Genomic DNA, 19,779 nt, shown 5'->3' on the forward strand with positions numbered 1-19,779 from the left:
TGTTCTATGTTGACTAATGGTGTTGGGTTTACCCCCAACCCTTGCTGTTGGAGAGAAGCATTTAGATGTATGTAAGCATCAGGGTTTTTCAACTCTTGTCCCCTTTTTACTTTCTCTTCCAGGGAGAATTGTCGGGTCCTTTCTGGGATGGTGACTTCCTCTTTAACCTGAATTTCAACTGCATAAGGTAGCAATTGAGCTGACCTAAATGCTTTTTCTGGATCATCAAAGGTCATGGGATTATCCGCTAATCGGGACCAAGCTTTGAAGTTTATTAGGTCCAAACTAATGGCAAAGCGATTGAGAATGTCACTGCCTAAGTAAAAGGCGGCAGGGACGTCTCGCACGACCCAACAATTATGGACTATGCTCTTGTTGCCAATGGAGATTTTGAGCATACACCTGCTTGGCAGGAGATGTTTGGAATTAGGTGCTTCCAGGTCCATTTCCCATTTGTCTATCAGTTTGAAGGTGGGAATGGCTGGATCTTTTGGGAGTTGGCGGAACATGGCTTCGCTGATGAAGCTCTTACCGTTGTTTACACACACTCGAGCGAGAACAGAGTCCTTCCCATCATTTAACTGAAAAGGGATGAACAACTGCTCTTCAATTTGCTGAATATCAGCCAGGCTTTGAGCTGATTTCACATCTTTCTGGACTATAGGAGTGGGAGTTTCAGATTGTGGATTGGTATAGAATTTCAGAGTGTTTCCTTCCAGCGTGGAATACCACCTTAGACTGGAAGGAAGGTTAATTTTCAGAAATAGAGAGGACCCCCCATCACCAGTCTGTTGTCCTACTGCTATTACTGTCACGTCTGGAATTTGGTTGTTCTGGAAGTGAAATTCTACTTGGTCAGATTTTTGTTCAACCATGTGGCATGTGCCGTTTAAACTAACATGGTTGACACTCTGTTTTAATTTTATTGGTCGGCTAGTCTGGGTCCAGAGGACCTTGTTTACGCAATCTATTAGGGGTGACAACCTTCTCAGGAGGTCATTCCCTAGTAAACAAGGGGTGCCCTCTGGGGTCACAACTATGACCGGGTGTTTCAACTTATGTCGCCCAATTTTAATGTCCAAATCTGCCGTCCCCTCAACGGGAATTTCCTTCCCGTCAAAGTTCTGTAGTTGTCCCGGAAGAGAGGTGAGAGGAATTTGGTAATTCTCTCCCCTTCCTGCATTCAGTTCGTCAAAGGCCCTTCTAGACAGAAGGGTAGCTTGAGATCCAGTGTCCACCAGTGCCGAGATTGTACCCTGCCCCTGTACTTGTACCGGGGCATAATATCTTCCCTCCTTCTCCTCAAGGGGGCACAGATAATGCACATTTTTGGACAACTGGTGGGCTAATTTTCTGGTTTTGGACATCGCTAGAGAAGAATTTTGGGCAGAATTCTGTGGAGAGTCTTGGGAATCTGAAAGAAACAGTTGGCAACTGGAGATCAGAGCCATTGTGGGTTCCCCTGGTTCCGGTTCTGGGCTGCCCCCCCCTTTTTGGAGGCAGTCCCCAGGATGGTTTTGAACCAGGGGATTTTCTTGCTGTTGGTTCTGGGATGAGATGGTGGGCGGCGGTAGCTCAGTCTCCACATCTCCCCAGTCTAGATTTGCATCCCTAGGGACCCATTTTTCTTTGGGAGGAGTTCCCCCCTCTCTGAAGGAGAAGATCCTTTTCCCAGGATCCTCTGTGGATCCCTCTCCCTCAAATTGGAAGATCTGTACCTCCTCCCCAAACTGAGTCTGTTTGGGTCTTTTGTTTCTCCTACCCCCCCTCTGCTCCTTAGGAGGCAGACTTTCAGGGGCAAGAGATTTTGTTTCCGGTTCCTGGGTTTCTAGGGGCTGTTTACAAGTGAGGAAGGAAGCTTCCTCCAAGGCTTTACACCCCCCTTCCCCTTGTGCCTCCTCCCTGGGAACCGGTGAGTTATCGGGGTGCTGCCCCCGTCATTGTTCTGGAGCACCAGGTCCAGAGTTGGGTGCGTTCTGCGCCGGCATGCTAATCTGAGGGTTCTGCTGAGCCCTCAGTATGTCACCCATATCCCGCGCCATGTTTTGAACCTGGCGCTCTAACTGGGAAACCCGCTCAGGCTGATACGGGGCCCTGTTTTCTCCCCTGGGCTGATCCCGGGAAGGGTAGCTATCCCTCCTCTGGTAATACCCCGGGTTGGGAAGATTTGGGTACCCCTCCACCCTTGGCCTCCCCTCTCCCGGATTCAGTGGTCTGGGCTCAGGGAATTGGGGAAAGAAGGATGGATGGTTTTGGGGCTGAAAGTCGGGTGGATATCTGGGGAAAAAGTTCTGCCCAGGGTTTGGTAAATTTCTGCCCTCCTGTGGGAAGTTTGGAGGGAAGTTCCCTGGGTTAGGTGCTTGTCTGGATCCCCCCCCCTTGGGCTGGAGGAGTCCACACATAACCCAGGATGGGTCTGTTACCTTTGTAGCGAGGACTTACATAGTCAGGAGAGCGAGGGACCCCATTTGTGGGGCTGCCTCCCTGGCTCCCTGTCTGTGACTGGCCCGAGGACCTTCTGGGCCTAGCATTATTAGGTGCAGGTAGGTTTTTAGGCCCCCCCATCTCCAGATCCAAAACGGGGGTGACCTTTACCTCTGCCACCTTGACAGCAGCAGGGGTGCTGTTGGCTTTGGGGTTTTTCTGGGCATTGCTTTTATTTTCTATGGGCTTCTGCACCTCATAGATCCGGGTAGCCTGTTCAATGACCCAGTCTAAAGATCTTTTCTCATGAAAATCTCTCACGAGCTGGGTCATTATATATTTGGGCAAGGCATGGAAAAATGTATTGACAAACTCTCTACTATCTGTGCGCACCCTTCTGGTGGTTTGCGCAAACGCACGCTTTAACTCCTGCACAAATTCTCGTGGGGCCTGATCCTCCCCACATTGCAAATTGTAGGCCGCCTTGCGAGCCTCTTGAGGATTTCTGTGAACAGAAAAATGTTTCAGGATGGCCGCCTTATATGTGGACCATCTTAAATGATTTTGGTCCTCCAGCCCCGCAAAGAAACTGGAGTATTCCGGGGAGAATGTCCACTTTACATATTGAATACAGCTTTGGCTGTCCTTCAAATGGAAAGTCTCCATCATTTGTTCAAACAACTCTAAGTGCTCCCAAACAGAATACTTAGCGTTCTTATGGTAAGGCGTGATGACGCTCCTGATCGCCTTAATCTGCTTGAAGGGGTCCTTAAGCAAGGCCCTTTTTGCCTTATTGGCCTTTTTGGTTCGGGTAACCCTTGTCCATTCTTCCTCGGACTCAGAGGCACTGCTCCCAGAGGTTCCCGTCTGTTCTTCCAGGTTTTCCCGGATTCTGCGAGCCTGGGAATGGCTGGCAGAATGTGGGGACCTGGTCTCCTGTGTCCTGCGCAGTTCAGAGGAGTCTTCAGATTCCTCCTTGCTGCCAGGATTTGATGGGTACCCCCTCCACTGACCTAACTGGGCAGAGGTTTTCAGGATGCCCTTAATGGGCCTACTCTCCTGGGGTTCCCCACTGAACTGTATTGTACTTGGGTGCCCATACCCGGATGCCCACCCCTCCATTCCTGGATGGTACTGGCCTATGAGCCCCATGCTTCTGGCTGGATAGTAATCTGCCATCCCTGTGGCCCTGTGCTCATGTGCGCCAGGGGACATGGGGGTGGCAGAGTCCAGGGACTGGGGAAAATGAAGGCCCCTGGTGTTAGGGCTCCTGCGGTTATGGTCAGGAATCTCTCTTTCCCAGCGGACCTCATCTCTATCCGCCCCTGCTCCCTGTTGCAATGCAAGAGCCTGCATTTGTGCTTTCAGTTCCTCTGTTAAGGCCTTACTCGACTCTATCAGTTTCTCCTGCATCGCTACCTGTTGCTGGAGCCTATCATTGTGTTGACAGAGGGCCTCATTCTCCCTCTGTGCTTCCTGGTTGGTCCTGGAGAACTGGGCCAGTCTTTGCTGCAGGAGGTTTACCTCCTGGGCAATGTCCCTATTGGCCTGCTCCTTTCTTGCTAGAGCATCTTCCACCCTTCTGGTGTGCTCTACCAAGTTCTGGTTTTCTTTTTGGAGATCACCCAGCCCCTGGTGGGCCAGGTGATTTTCTTCCATTTTTCTTTTTAAATGGCAGACTTCCTGGCCTAAGGCGTCTCTTTCCTGACTAAGAGCCTGCATTTGTGCCGCCAGGTCGTCCCTTTGCCTTTGGAAGGCACCAGCTTTCTGGCGCTCCTGATCAAACTCTGCCTGGGTATCCAGGTCTTTCAGAATCAGTTTATTGCTCTCCTCCTTCACTCTATCTAGGTGGCCTTGCAGGGTGACTACCTGCTCAGCACATGCCCTATTGAAGTCTAGCTGTTGCTCCAGCTTTTTCTGGCTTTGCAGTAGGGAGTCCAAACCTTCTTGGTGTTCCTTCTGCAAGGCCAGAAATCTGGTATCCTGTTCTGACTTTTCCTTTTGCAGCACATCCATATCCTCCTTTATTTTAGTGATGTACTGTCTGGTCTCATTTTCTGACTCCTGGCTTCTGTGCAGCCTTTGCTCAGAAGAGTCCAGATCAGATTGGGCCTTCTCTAACGCCATCTGTTGCCTTTTTGCCAGATCATGGCCTTCAGCACATTTATTCTGTATGGCTCCCATGTATAAATATAAATATGCCGCTATCCTAACAATCTTGTCGTGCTCATCTTTGGCCTTAGGAGCCATATATAGTTCACTCAGGGCCACGTGTAATGGACCCTGATCTCTATATATATCTGACCCTGTTTCCGTGACCTGTTGCATGATGGCCTGCAACCAGACTGTTTGGTCCTGGTGAGTCCACTCACCTCTCACAAATAACTTATGTAAGAAGTGCTCTCTGGCTATTTTCATATCCACCAAGGTCGTCATTCTAGAGATTGGTCTCTGTCCTGACTTACAGAAGTTAGTATTTTAGTTTTGCAGAACAGAACTTTTCTTGGAGTGTCCCTTTTGAGGAATGCTTCACAGCGTAATGCAGCGTGGTGATCCGACTGGATGTATGTATCCCGTCAGTTAGCACACTGTATTAAGCTGCACAAGTGGTATTCTAACCCAGAATCCCGGATACGAGCCCCCACTTTGTAAGAGGATTCAATTCAGCACTACAGCTAAGTTAACGCCTAGTCTAGAATACTGAATGAAAACCCTTATTGATATATCTTTAGGTCCAGTTCATGCGTTCTGGATGACTACCCTTATATAACACCCCTCTCTTGGAATCCCCCTGACCGCACTGAGCCAAGAAGTAGTTCTGTTTTGCAAGTTAAAAGGTTTATTTGATAATTTAAACAATAGGTATATATATCCCACTTTATAATAAATTAATAATTGAATAGCACACTTAATCTGATATGATAAAGATCAACAACGGAGAATCTGGCACTAGCACACTTCTTATAATCACTAATGAGTTGACATGAATGGATAAGGTAACACACTGGTAAATAGGAACAAAAGTATAATGTGGTAGAGGATGCTTTATGTAAGCTCAGGTGGATGCAATATTCAATGAATGCAGTACAGAAAATACTCAATATGATTTCAACCAAACAATGTAATCACTTTTCTCTGGCTATTCACTCCCCCCCTCTTTATGCAATGCAAGGGAATGGGAGGAAAGCACACAGTTCTCAGAAATGCAATCAATGTAATCAGTTCAATCCAGCAAGCTTAGACAACAGAAAACAGATAGGAGTTTTGAAAACACAGGCCCAAATGCTTTGATATGTGCTAGCAATGGATGAGAAATATGCTAAACGCTTTTAATTCCCTTACAGAGGTTCAGGGTGAGTGGTATCTAGTTAATATTAGTCCAGGCTCACACTAGCAATGATGCAGGGATAGTTAGCAGGTCAAACGAATTTCTGGCAAATGGAAGGCAAGCAGCAGCAGTTTTTACATGTGAAGAAATTGCAAATCGCGGTAAAATTCGCGGATGCGTGTTCCGCGATTGCGGTAAAACTATAAGGGGTAGGAATGCGGTTCTTGGTGCGATTCAAAGCTACGATTCTAAGCTTTTAAATAAAAGTTATTGCAAGTCTCTAGCACAAACGGTTGCGGAGATATGAACGATTGAATAAAGGTCGTTTTTCAGATTCGAAATTTTAAAGTTCAAAAAGACACGTGCAGCTTTTGCAGCTAAAATGACAGGTGACAGTTAGGAGGCAGTTCTACTTAGGTTAAATAGATTGAATTATATGATTTTAACTAGGAGATTGGTTCTGCACAGTTTTCTAGGTACTCACACTATATTCTTGGGTGAAATGGGCCTCGCCATGGATCTGGTCAGGGTTTTAGACTGGGCTCTGGTCACTCTCTGGGCACAGCACTGCTTTCTCCCTCTGGTCTGGTCTCTTAGTACAGCACTGCTTTCTCTCTGGTCTGGTCTCTTAGTTCTGGATAGATTGATGAATTTGAAGTCTGGATCTCTGGATGTTGTGTGGAGGTAAGTATGGATTTTTCCGGCAGAGCGTCCCGCTGCAGATGGATTTGGAAAGTCCCTATCTGTCCTGTCTGTCTGCTTTTATGTGTTTAGAATGTGGGTGTGTTCTAGCATCACTGACCCTACCTCTCTCTCAGCTTCTAATTGGTCAAACTTCCATTTATCATTTGATTGGGGAATGAACTGTGAGTCAGCGTGATGTCATTTTACAGCCTGCAGAAAGTCCACTCCTCCTGTCAACTTACACACAAATCTAGATTTGAAACAAATACATATTTGCAGAGGTACATATTGTTTTTAAATCATATGCACCCATCATGCATTACAGGAGGTATCCCCTGTTCAAACTCTGCTCTTCCTGGGAGCTTGCATTCACAAATGGCAACTTCTAGCACTTTTTAATGTGCTAAACAACATTGGATCTTCATTAAATTTTATACAACTGTTCCTCACATATCTACCCACATACCAATGCATTTTCGTTTGTCTAGCTGAAACAGGGAGTCTGTAATATTAATAAACAATGGGGTTTTGCCCCAGAACATCACACAAATTCGAGTTTAGTCTTGAATTAAAGGTACATTTTTTAAATTAAAGCTCTCAAAGTTATACATTTCTGTCATTTGATTACAAAGAGTTATCAGTGTTTTTGTAAAATATATATTTTACTTCCAATTCAGTCCTCAGAGTGTTGAGGTCCGCCTCCAAGACTTGGGTGGGTCAGTCCTCTGGGCAGGCAGGGCTTTGTTGACATTAAACATTTCAGAATTAACATATTCCTTTCAGAGGAAAGGGTCCTTTGTGTGGTCTCTGGGAAGCTCCCAGCCAGTCTGCCTTCTATCAATCAAGAGGTCATGTGAGATTCTAACTCCTGGTGTGAAGCTCTTGAGGTGATAGGGTTTCCCAGGCTTCAGGCCTCTGGGAACAGCATGTGGCTAATTTTTAATTAAAATGCAGCCTTTGAAGTCAGCTGAGTCAAATCCCTTTGTCAGCAACTGCACTCAATTCTCCTGTCAGAGTTTAGACCGCCAGCGCCCCCTTGAGGATTTTGTTGGTACTGCATGCAATTTTGGGATTTTCTTGGATTAATGCATTCTAAACAGGAATGGTTCTTACATGGTAGTAAATCCTTGCTTAACATTGTTTTGATGGGGCTCCTTACAGTAAGATGGTTATGTGGAACCCCACAAAAAGGGTTGAATCTTTAAAGTGGTCCAATGAGTCACGATTTCAGCAACTTTTTGACATCAGTAACAGTGGATTTTGTTAACAAAGACCTTTCTTTACACTGGTGGGTGGCAAGTTAGGTAACCATTTTGGTGTGCGCACAACTGCGCAGCTCTCCTGGATTCTGGGATGAAATGATGGGCGGCGACAGCGCATCCCCATCTTTACCCACTCCAATTATTTATTTTTGTTCTGGGGCAAAATGATGGGCAGCGACAGCTTAATCCCCATCTTTACCCCGTCTAATGATTCCACATGGGTCAAAACCCTCCACAGTCGGGACCTAAAGCCAAGCTGTTATCCCAATGCTTACTGGCGGGCAGAAATGTGATAGCCCGCACCTGGAAAACAGCGGAAGGTCCCCTCATGCCCTTCTGGTGGGTGAAAATCTGGGACTTCTTGATCGCTGAGAAGGCGACAGCTGCCAGGGCAGGCCTTCTACAGCGCTTTCATAATATTTGGGGTCCAGTCTTAGACTTTGACCAAAACTTCCCGGACCTGACATTCAAGCCCCAATTAGCCAGGAGAACTGTACGGGATGGGGATCCCCAGCGGAGACGGGAGGAAGGAATTTAGGAACTGGGGGAGGAGGGAGGAATGTTTTGTTTCATGCCTCATGTCGCGAATGCTTAAGCTATGTAAGCTATGTATTGTTTTAACCTGCCTGTATAGGTTTCGGGTCCAAGCTTTGTGCTTAGCCACCTGGCAAAATGCACATTTTACTCCACCCACACCGGTGCCCAGTTCATCCCACATTTCAAATGTTCCAATCACACGATCCACCACCAACGCATGTTCCTGGCAGAAAAGTACCTTCCCTAAAACTAAATCTAGGGCAAAAAGGATTTGTGGCATCTAATAGAGATCCAGTTAAGCATCAATGAATATATGCAGAGAGCTTCCAAATAGGTCCACTCTAAGATAATTGCTTCCTCTGTATACATGACGATGTCAAATTGTACCCCATTTCTTGCATTTTTCTGGATTTAGGAGAAATTTGAGCTGCCACAAATCCGAACTGAAAGTGGATGATCCTCACTTGGGCCATATCCATTCAAAAGTACCCCCCTGAATTAAAATAAATATTCAGTATTGGATAGTTGCTGTTCACATTACCATTGGATATTTCCTATTATAGATAGTTCTTGGCATATGTGATAGTTTGAAATATTGTTGTACACAAAAAGGCTAATTGTACCAATTTTGTTGTTAATTGTTGCTGCCAAACTACTGAATTTAAAATCGATTTCATTTTGTGATTTTTGTAACATGCGCAATACTACAATTCGGCTGCTTTAACGCACTGTATTGTGATGGTATTTAACTAAACGATGGCATCAAATATATGAGACATGTATTAAAAAGAAATCTGCTGTTCACGCATGATATCAATTTGATGTATCTTAAATCTCAACCTCTTGCATCTAGTGCTTTGGCTAAATACAAGAATTGTGACAATGATTGAAATGTGTAACAGAAGAAGTGGAATGAGGCTCATTTCCTTTTACAGTAGAATGGATGGCATGTGTATATCAGGCCTAAATGGAGTTATCACATATTTGCATTACAGAAACTGAAGCTGAACTATCTGGTGGACATTTTTGTAATAGCATTCGCTACCTTCAATTTGTAAGAAAATTGTGTGAATGATGGGGAAACTATCTCTTCATTGTGCAATATTTGTTTTCTTTACATGGCTTCAGTTTTTAAAGATAAAAGCCAAGCATGATTTAAAATAAGACTTGACACTATCCATGTTCAAATGTTGGACTGTGTGGTAACCTATCAGGTTTGTTGTAAATGTTGCCACTAGACGTGGCAGTAAATACCTTCATTCTAAGAGTTCTGCCATGAGTTGTGCCTGCCCATTGACCTCATTAATGCTTTTCATTCTACTTGATATTGCAGTGTACTCTTTCATAGTGTGAATCCTAAATGTATATACAACTATTTAAATGCTCTTTCTGCGGAGGACACTGTATCAATAATGAATTCAAAATCTTCGAGCGCTCCGAGACCAGACTGAATTCCAAATATTATTTTGAAGGGGATCACAGGGGTTTGGAGCATGATTTTAGCAGGTTTATGAGATACACTTATCACTAGAGGTTTGTTGTCTAGTTCATGGAAGCTCTCATATCTTATTCCAAGAAAGTGCATAGGTTAGAGCCTGGAAACTATCTACCCATTGCACTGATTGATTCTTCCTGCAAAATTTGTTTACACAATTATTTTGGAGTAATTAAACCAATGGAATAGTGCAATTGTAGATAAAGCACCAGATCGATTTAGAAAAGGCTCAGTACCTTGCTTAATGGTTTAATTATTTTCCTAATACAGAATGAAGTTTTATCAATCGGGTCGTCCTGTATATTTGGCATTTATTGACCTTATGCCAGCTTTTGATCCAGTTAATAGGGAACTTCTTTGGAAAAAGTTAACAAATTGGCAATGTCATGCCCACTTAATTGCCCTTTTGAGAGATCTCCACACACACACACACACACACACACTTACAAGTACGTCTGAATCTTGAGGATGGGCTTTCCAAACCTATCCCGATCTTGCCCCTGCATTGGCTCGGGCGTATGCATTCCCTACTCGTCCTGCCAATTTACAAGTACAGTACCTAGCTTATGTGCATGATCTATTACTTATGGATCAGACCCCAATAGGCCTTGAGCATTGTTTAAATTCTTTAGAGACGTTTATGAAGGGGAATAATTTAAATATGAACACGGCCAAACCCACCATTATTATTATTCTGTACAAATAAATTGTGGTGTTCTATCTAGTGGCTCACTGGCAATATTTTGGGTTTACTATTGATGCTGTGATTAATCAAAAGGACAGAATGGATAAGATATGCCTGTCCGCAATGGCTTTGGCATCCCAGAGGAAGAGGATTCATGGGAAATATGGTAGATTTTCACTGTTAGCTGGAGTTAGATTGTATAACTCGGGTCATTCCGAAAAGCATATATGTCACAGAAGTATTACCTTCAAAACCTAGAATAAACTGGGTGAGAGTTGAGTCTTTATTTTGGAAAAAAGGGTTTGAATCTTCCAAACTCTGTCCCAATATGACAGTTATAAGATAAGAGCTAGGTCTTTTTATGATCCAATAGAATATTAATTTGAGGAAATTGGCACTCTACAGCAATATTCTGGACCCTCCCTCAAACTCTGTATATATAGACTTACTCAATCTTATGCATCCAGGGATTTCCACCACTTTTAATGGTTGGATCCGGGAATGTTCTGTGATGCTTATCTCTGTAAATGCATCTCCTGAAGAATTGACGGTCAATCCATTAGTAATTAGGAGGAAATTGCAGTTAGAAGATTGTGTTCAAACACGCACTAATGTGTGTGAATATAAGCTTTTCGCTTATCCGGTTGAAATAAATAAAGCAAGTAGAATTCTGCCTAAATACTTGCCCACATTTCCTGATAGGAAATTGTTGATGGCTTTACTTCGTTTCAAATTAAATTTAAATCGAACAAGGGAGATTATAAGATGTAGGCAGGAGTTACCTTGCGCAGAAACTTTGTAGATTTTGTCATAAGGATATAAAAACTCTGGTTCATTTTTTCATTGATTGTTTAATGTTGCATGATCTACGTGTTATTTATTTTAAATCTTTTGTACCTAATGAATTCTCCCTCTTTCAGAAAGACTTTTGGATCTGAATATTAAATGGAAATGTTTCTTTTGTAACAGTTGCGGTAAATTTTATACACAACATCTTAGATGTGGATTTTTCTACTTGATGTTTTTAAATGTTCTCATCTCTTATTTTATTGTACTTTGCATGATTATTTGTATTTATATTTGTGAAAGGTTTGGACAAACCAACCACAATAAAAAAAATGTATGTGCTCTTAATGCGCGTGCGCGCTCATGTGTGTGCGTTTGTGTGTGTGTATATAAATTGCTAAAAAGGTGGAATAGTTTTGCAACAAAGTGTATGTATGTATCCTGACAAATTGGCTCTGTGGTACCCTTGGCATTACGGGCCTGGCACTTAACTGGTTGACCTCCTTCCTCTCTGACCAGCCTTCCCAGCTTCAACTGCCCTTATCACTTTTTCCACCTGCTGCGTCTCTCAAGGCTCCATCCTCTCCTTGTGGCTCTTCAACATCTACCTTGCCCCGCTGGCCCATCTGATTTCCTCCTTCTCTACTCAGTGTTATGTAGATGACACACAGCTCTCCTTCAAGCTTCCCTCTATTGCCTCTTTTTCCTCCTCTCTCATCCCTGACTGACTGACTGTTATTCAGGCATGGTGTGCTGCCAGGGATCTCTGTCTTAATGCCAGTAAGGCTGAGATCCTTCTCATTGTGACCTCAGCTCCCTCTTTCCCTCCTACTCTCTGGCCACTCTCTATGGGGCCCTTCCCCTCACCCTCTTATGAGGCAAAACATCTTGGTGTCCTCTTTGACTCCTCTCTCTCCTCCTATCCTCACATTGCAGACCTTGCCAAGAAGGCTCACCATCAGCTGCACTGCCTCAGAAGCATCCTTCCTTTCCTCAACTTCCACCAAAAACTCATTGTCTGCAGAGCTCTGGTCCTCTCTAGGCTTGACTACTGCAAAAGCCTCTTCCTCAATCTTCCTTTATCCTCCCTTTGCCCCCTTCAACCAGAGTAAGACTGCAAGACTTATCCTTGGCCTCATGCCCAGGGACTGCATTCTACAGCTCTAAAATCTCTCCACTGGCGCCCAGTTGCTGCTAGGATCAAGTTCAAGACCCCTCTGCATCATCTACAAGGCTTTCCGGGGCCTGGTACCCTACTACATTTCTTTATTTCTTTCTTTCTCTCTCTCGCTCTCTCGCTCTCTCGCTCTCTCTCTCTCTCTCACTCTCTCTCTCTGCAACAGCTCTTTGGTCCTCTATCTCCAGCTCTCTGCAGATCAGCCGTTTCTCTAAGCGGAGTGTGGGGGGGGGGTGAATCCCTCACCTCCGCAGGAGACTCCCTCTGGAATGTTTCCCTGCCCCTCACAGCCTTGAGCGTATCTTAAGTTCCGGAAGCTCCGCAAGACCCTTCTTTTCTCGTCTTTCTTTCCTCTCTCCCTCCCCTGCCTGCTGCAGTGACTGGTTGCCTGGTTCCCTCTGAGTTCTACAGAGCACCAGCCCCCTGCCTAGTCCAACCCCCACCTTGCACTTAGCATGTGGACTTGCACCCAATATAATCCCTGGCACTTGTCCTCCTGGCCTCCCCTTAGCACTCACCTAGCCCCTGTGGCCCTCTTTTTCTTCCACCCCCCTTTGACTTGCATTCTCTCCTCTTTACCCTGCTCTTACCTTACAACCCTAGCAATTTGCATATCGCGCAGACTGGCACTCCCCCCTCCACCCATCCTCACTACCCCCCCCCCCTTCTCACCTCTTCTTACTGTACTTGCACAATCCGAATGTCACAAGGCCTAGTAAGACCGTTATTGTTTTCTCCCTTGCCCCCCCCCCCCCGTTTTTTTGTATAGGCACCTTACAAATATCCAATAAATAAAATCTGAATTGGGGGTCGGGGGCAGAAAGTCCCTGTGCCCATTCTCCCCAGATAATCTTTATTTTGTTTGTTTGTTCCCAGCATTCTGGGTCCCTCAGCACAAACACTCAAGGGTTAAGCTATTAAACAATACCTAATAGCTTCAAAGAATGGTGGAGAAGGCACCGTATTTGTATTATTGACCTTAGCATAAATTGTAACCCTTCTCTCGGACTGTGAACTATCATCCTGAGTGCAGGTCAATTATCTCATAGGATATGCTTAAACATTTATGGACACTATTGTATGAACCTAGGGAGGGGAAAAACTAATAAATCTAAGGAGAATAACGCAGACCTATAGAAAGTTAATCTTTCTTGCTCTGCTTTTAATTCCCTTTAAAAAATTCTTCAAAGTGGTAACCTTGAGTGTGGCCCCTTCAGGTTCAGTTTAACTTGCAACAGAAACAAGATGGTTGCTCTGCTATCTTCTAATTTCTCAGTGACTATGGAGTGCCCTACTTTGCGTTTTGATAAAATAGTAGGCATATATATTTTTATTTATGAATGAATTCAGTTGTTCTATTTTACATTATTGGACGTTGATAGTAATAATTTAACATTTCTTTTTAAAGATGTTATTAAAGGCATAAACAATATCTTTTCACATAGTTATCAAAATGTATCGTCTTCTGAACTTTCAAACACACAGCTCATTTAAATCTAACAAACAATTAGACAACTGTCCATTTCATGTATTTCAATTTCCGTAAGGACCATTTATTCTTTGACAGCTGCTTGGCTCCAGTTATTGGATGCAGTGAATCGAAATGGATCATTTCAATTGTGCTTTTTCTTACAGAACAATGAAGGAACAATTGATCTTCGAGAATATGTGATTGCCCTGTCAGTAGTCTGTCGACCTTCAAAAACATTAAAAACAATTCAGTTGGCATTTAAGGCAAGTACTGATCTCCAAATAATTTAATACAAATCATCCTGCATGTTCCTTTTAAAAACAAGAAGAAATGGCTGCAAAATCAGAGTATGTGCATTTTCTGTTGCTATAATAAAACTGTACCGATGATCAACAGCCAATAATCACATTTTCTAATCAACCAGAAACTCTTTATCACCTATATTCTACCAAACAGGATTCCAGGAAAGTGTGATTACTTTTGTGTATAAAGTAATGTAATTGCTTGAACTTAAACATATGAAATTAAATGATATTTTATTTATATTGCGCTCGTACAAAAGTGTTTCAGAGTGCGACCAGGCAAAAAGGGAGGCGAACAAGGGAGATAAAAACAGAAAAACAGCGATCTTACTAGGCCCAGTGACATTTAAGAAAGCGCAAGTGTATGGGAAAGGAAAATGGGGGAAAAGTGCATGGAACGGGGGTGGAGTGGAAAGTGCGAGGCAAAGGAGAGAAAACATAAATATTAAAATAGAATAAATAAGGGTGATAAACCTAGTGCAGCCTGCAAGTGGCAGGTGAAGGTTAGTCAGAAAGGTATATCTGATAAGTGCAGAAGAAACGTGGGAGGGGGACTGTATGGGTATAGATACAGAACCCTAGTGCAGATGGTCGCCTCGAGGCAGTGCAGGAGGGTGGCAGGGTGAGCAGGTACCTGGGCCCAAAAGAACAGAGGGTGGCTATGCGCACATGCCAAGAGAAGAAACAGATCAACAGGGGCGAAGGGGGGCAAAGGCAAAGGCAGAGGCAAAGAGGACGATCTTGACAAGTTACCGGAACCAAAGATGTTTTTCCTCAAGTTTCAAGTTGGCCGGGAGGCTGTTACAAAGGAAGGCACCAGCCGAAGACCGAGATCTACCCCCAGTTTGTTCTTTTTTTGCAAAATGACCAACCCTGAGGGAGTTAGAAGTAGAGGAGCAAAGGGCACAAGAGGGGAGGTATTTACAGAGGGATAGTTGAAGGTATTTTGGACCCAGGCCCCAGAAAGCCTTGTGGACAATGCAGAGGGTTTTAAATTTAATCCTTGCATCCACTGGGAGCCACTGAAGGGATTTCAAAGCTGGAGAGACACAATCCCAAGGCTTGAGGCCAAGGACAAGTCTCGCAGTCCTGTTCTGGATTAGTTGTAGAGGACAGAGAGTGGAGGCAGGTAGATTTAGAAATAGGCTGTTACAGTAATCCAGTCTGGAAAGAACCAGAGTTTGGGAAACGGTAAGCTTTTGCGGGAAGGAGAAGAAAGGCAGAGTACCTCCTAAGGAGGTGAAGTAAAACGTTTCATTTTTTGGAGACATCAGAGATGTGTGTGGAGAAGGAAAGTGTAGAGTCAAAGATAACCCCGAGGTTCTTAGCCACGCAGGTGGGGGTGGGAGGAGGGGCAAGGGAGGCCGGCCAGAGAGTGAGCGGAAAGGATGGAGATGGTGTACTAATAAGGAGGATCTCAGTCTTGTTGGCATTTAGACAAAGATCCTTGGCGGCACACCAATTTTGAATGGCGATTAGACAATCTGAGATGAGGGAAGGAGAGGAGGAGGCTGAAGGAAGCCTGAAAAAGAGTTGGGTGTCGTCAGCATAGCACTGGAAATTTGAGCAGAACATTAAGATGCAGTAAGCGAGAGTTGGCAGGTATTGGTTGAAAAGCCAGGGCGAGAGGGTAGACCCCCGGGGGACACCACATGTGGAGAGGGAGATAGAAGATAGGAAGGACCCAAGTTGTACCTGTCAGGGTCGATCATAGAGAAAAGAGCTCAGCCAGGCCAGAGCCTATGTTAATATAATTCTATCCTAATGTACAGCAACCTTCAGATTAACGTGTGGTTTACAAAGACATGCTGAAAATATTAATTTGAAAGCCAAGAAAGAAACTATTCAAGATATAAGCCTTTATTGATCTTATTAGAAAACTCATTTAAATCTGCAAGCCCTACAGTAAGAATTCCCAGTGTCCATCACTCAGAACTTTTAAAACTCTGGACCTGCCTTTCTCCACTCCATAAAGTCTGTTGCACCCATAATCTACTTTAGGATTCCCAGGACAAGGCAGACTGTTGAGGTTGGGACAGTAGCTTGCCACTGGGACACCTGGTAGCCAAGATTGCTTCACAACAGACCTCTTTCACTACAAAAGAAGACTCCAATGAGAACCAACTGTAACCCCACCTAGAATGAACAAAGCTCTAAATGATTCAAACCAAAAGAAAACCAAAGTTTTGGAATCCAAATGCCTGTACCTTAAAATGAAATGTATGGAACCTGAATATCTAAACTGGAGCCCTCCCAAAAAAGACATCCTAAACACTAATAGACATTTCAAAATCCTGAAGTGATGGAGCAAATGTATATGCTCAAATCAGTACTGAAAAGAGCAAGTGGCTACTGCATCAAAATAACGGCAACATTCTCATCATGACAGAAAAGTTGAGTTTCCACAGGATGACTATTCAGGATCTGCATCGCCCCCTGATTTTGCCGTTCTGTGACTTGTCCGTGAATTAAGGAGAGAGGGAGGTGCCGCTGTGATCTATAAATGCACCATCATATAATGCTCCAATTTGCTAGTGGTTGGGTTTCAAATTTCAGTCTAAACCAATGAAATGCCACATTCCCCATCACCAGTGCTCATATGCGGCCACACCATCTACCTCTAAACTCCCACCCAAGCCAAATTAACAAAAGATATGTTGGGTGGTGATGCTAATATATTAAACTGTACTCCCACTGAGCGTCTGAACAGGATTATGATAGCTGCTTTTAATTGTTAATATACTTAACAGCAATTTCTGGTGGATTCCCTAGCCGTTGTAACTTGAGAGCAGGAAAAACATCTTCAGTTATGGACTACTTTTTGTGGACTGCTTGTCTTTCAGTATGCTAAAATCCTTTTGTGTACTTCCAACTATTGGAAGAAATTGTGATCCCCTCATTTATAAATACTGCTCGCCACATCAATATAAAATCAGCGTTGGGCATGAGGAGGACTATATACATATGTATGCATTCAAGACGCTGGTTACTAGTTGCTCTTCCAGGAGTAAAAGAGCATTATGTGATATTATAGAGGGCCATTTTGTACTATATGCTTATGGCATGCATGGGACCAGCACTGCTTACACTTTATTTGCTGGTCCCCTCTGTGCAATATTAAACAGTCAAAGCAGAGCAGAATTGTGTAAGTAAAATCAAGGCGAAATAGCCTTTACTCTTCACTTTTATTCTCCGATATAACAAAAATAAAACGCTGCCTGCCAATTAAGCTTTATAGTCAGCTTTTCAGAATGTATTCCAGTATAATCTGCCTGCTATTTACCAGATGTAAATGCGAGGCAGATTTAATTGGAAATCTCATGCAGGGCGTAAAACTGTGCTCTTCCAAGACGGAAGAGGAAGACCAAGCGGATATCTAAACTCAAGTTTGCTGCTCTCAGATGCCTTAGAAAAGCACTAAAATGAAATGGAGAGCACCCCACTCAGTAGAAAATGACCCCCATAATGATTTCCCCTTGTCTCCAACCCTATTTAGAAATAAGTAGAATCATCGTCCAACCTGTTAAAGTTAGCTTAACTGCATTACAATCCCGGATGAGAAGTATTTTGTCATCCTTCTGCATGTCTAAACCCTTGTCGAGGTCCCTTCTACTCACCAAAGCCTTATCAGATTTTTTGAGAGGCAAATAAATGGTCGCAATTACCTATTTTGCATTGCAGAAACAATTTCTTCTTAATTCTGACTGGTTTAAGAAAGCAGTTGTTTTGTATGAATAGTGCCAACAAACCCTTAAATCTACCTTTTACAAGGCCTTTGCATTGATCGTCAGTGGACTTGGTTTGCTGTAAACAAATAACATCCTGTAAAAAAAAAAAAAATGCTCCCTATGGAGGTCATGCTTATACCCTATCCCTCACAGCAAGCTCGTTTACGTGTGAATGCTCCTCTGCTGCGATGTTCTAATATATGCCTCTTTACACATGAGATCGAGGACGATGTGTTAGGGGAAGATAGAAACGTGAACTGCTGGCTTGGGGGATCGATCAAAGGAGTAGATTTCTATTTAGGGTAGTTTTGATACCTCGAAATGGGCGGGGGTGGGCGGTGCGTGTGATGGCGATGGGGAGTTCCATTAGAGGGTGGGCTAGTAGGGTTGAGGAACAACAAGGGAGGTAGTCCAGTGAGGATAGGGAAAAGTGAGCTTTGGCTAGGGATTTCAGAGTGTGAAGAAATGAGTTGGAGAAGAGGACAGCATGTGGGCTTTTAGGCTAGACGGAAACATTTAAAGACTGAGCAGATATGTGCAGCCATCCTACATGGAAGCCGTGTTCGGAAGTGGGGAGAATCATAGGATATGAAGTGTGAGTGGGAAAGTTAAGTACCTTATGTGGGGTAAAAGAGTTTAAGAGGAAGACACAGGAATAGGCTGGAGCAGTAATCCTGACTCTTGAGAGCATGGCTGGAGAGTGAAAAGGGCAGTTTTTAGGGTTATTTAGGGGAATGGAAGGATACAGCCTGGAGGAAAGGTTTTGTGGGATGGTTCTGGAGACTGTTGATGAGGGACCTGTGATAAAGCAGAAGGTGTCCCACCCGCTAGTCCCAGCGGATCTCTCTCTCAGGTGGCCAGGGCACGGACATCACCTTTGGATCAAGATGCTGGGGGTGGATCAGTGTGGGAGGATCACCTGGGTGAGGAGTCTTTGGGGAGTGGGACACTGGATGGCAAGACGCAGTATTGCCCCTCTTAACACCTTTACCCCATCCTACCAGGTAGGATACGTGGGAACTTTGTCCCCCCCCCTATGACCCCCAGCCCCCCATTTCCCTTCAAGAACACTTTCACACACAGAGCACACTCTGGAAGAAAACAGACTCACACCCGAGTAGTGTACCTGACATGTCCCAATACTATGGTCAGGCGAGGTCAGGTGAGGTCAAGCAATTATTGACAATCACTCACACCTGACTTCCATTAGGCTTCTCCACATGGATAAAATGCAGAGCACGGGGGCACACTGAGTGAGGCAAAGCACACAAAGGAATCGCAGTTTCAAGACTGCAGCTGAACGAGGGGAGAATGACGGCAAACCAAGAAGGGTTTGCAAGGAGGGAAATACCATTGACCTTTCCGGAAAGAAACAGTAACTTTGAAGAACCCTTCAGATTAGAAAGCTTAAGACCAGGAAACCAAAGGGAAGAGTCATGCATTGTGTGTCGGAGATACTGGAGGTACTTCTGCCTAACTGACCGAGTTGCGGAGGAGCAGCAGACGTTGTGGTACCGTCCTTGGCTCCAAGAACAAAGTAGCACCAAAAAGATAAACACAGCTGGTAAATGGGGAGGCCGATAAAAGACGGTCTGTGTTGAAGTCAAGGTTGCCAGCAGCAACATTGTATAACAAGCACAGGAACAAACATTGTCAAACGCATGTGATGAAAGACACAAATAAAACTAAATTGCGGATTAATGTTTGAACTTTGAAAAGGAAAGACACAATACCATTGACAGAGTGGTCTGGCACAGTGAGGGTGCTCAATCGAAGGTCTCTGTGAGGTATCAGCCAAGAAGTGGCAGTAGTAAAAGTTAAAAGAAGAGAATGAGAAAAGAACTGTGAATCGAAGTGGTCCTGCGACGGTTTAAGCAAAACCCATCGCACAATCGAAAGT

The 19,779-nt window shown here is 44.1% G+C and overlaps 1 protein-coding gene across 1 annotated transcript in view; it reads left to right on the top strand.

Moving 5' to 3' along the window:
- Nucleotides 1-19,779, top strand: part of LPCAT1 (lysophosphatidylcholine acyltransferase 1) — a 1,148,174-nt gene that overhangs the window by 998,858 nt on the left and 129,537 nt on the right. The window contains exon 12 of the mRNA XM_069620435.1: nt 14,014-14,112. Coding sequence (XP_069476536.1) covers nt 14,014-14,112 — 99 coding nt within the window. The remainder of the gene's footprint in view (nt 1-14,013; nt 14,113-19,779) is intronic.

Source organism: Ambystoma mexicanum, chromosome 5q (assembly GCF_040938575.1).
Source record: "Ambystoma mexicanum isolate Mex_15411 chromosome 5q, UKY_AmexF1_1, whole genome shotgun sequence".
NCBI classification, from domain to species: Eukaryota; Metazoa; Chordata; class Amphibia; order Caudata; family Ambystomatidae; genus Ambystoma; species Ambystoma mexicanum.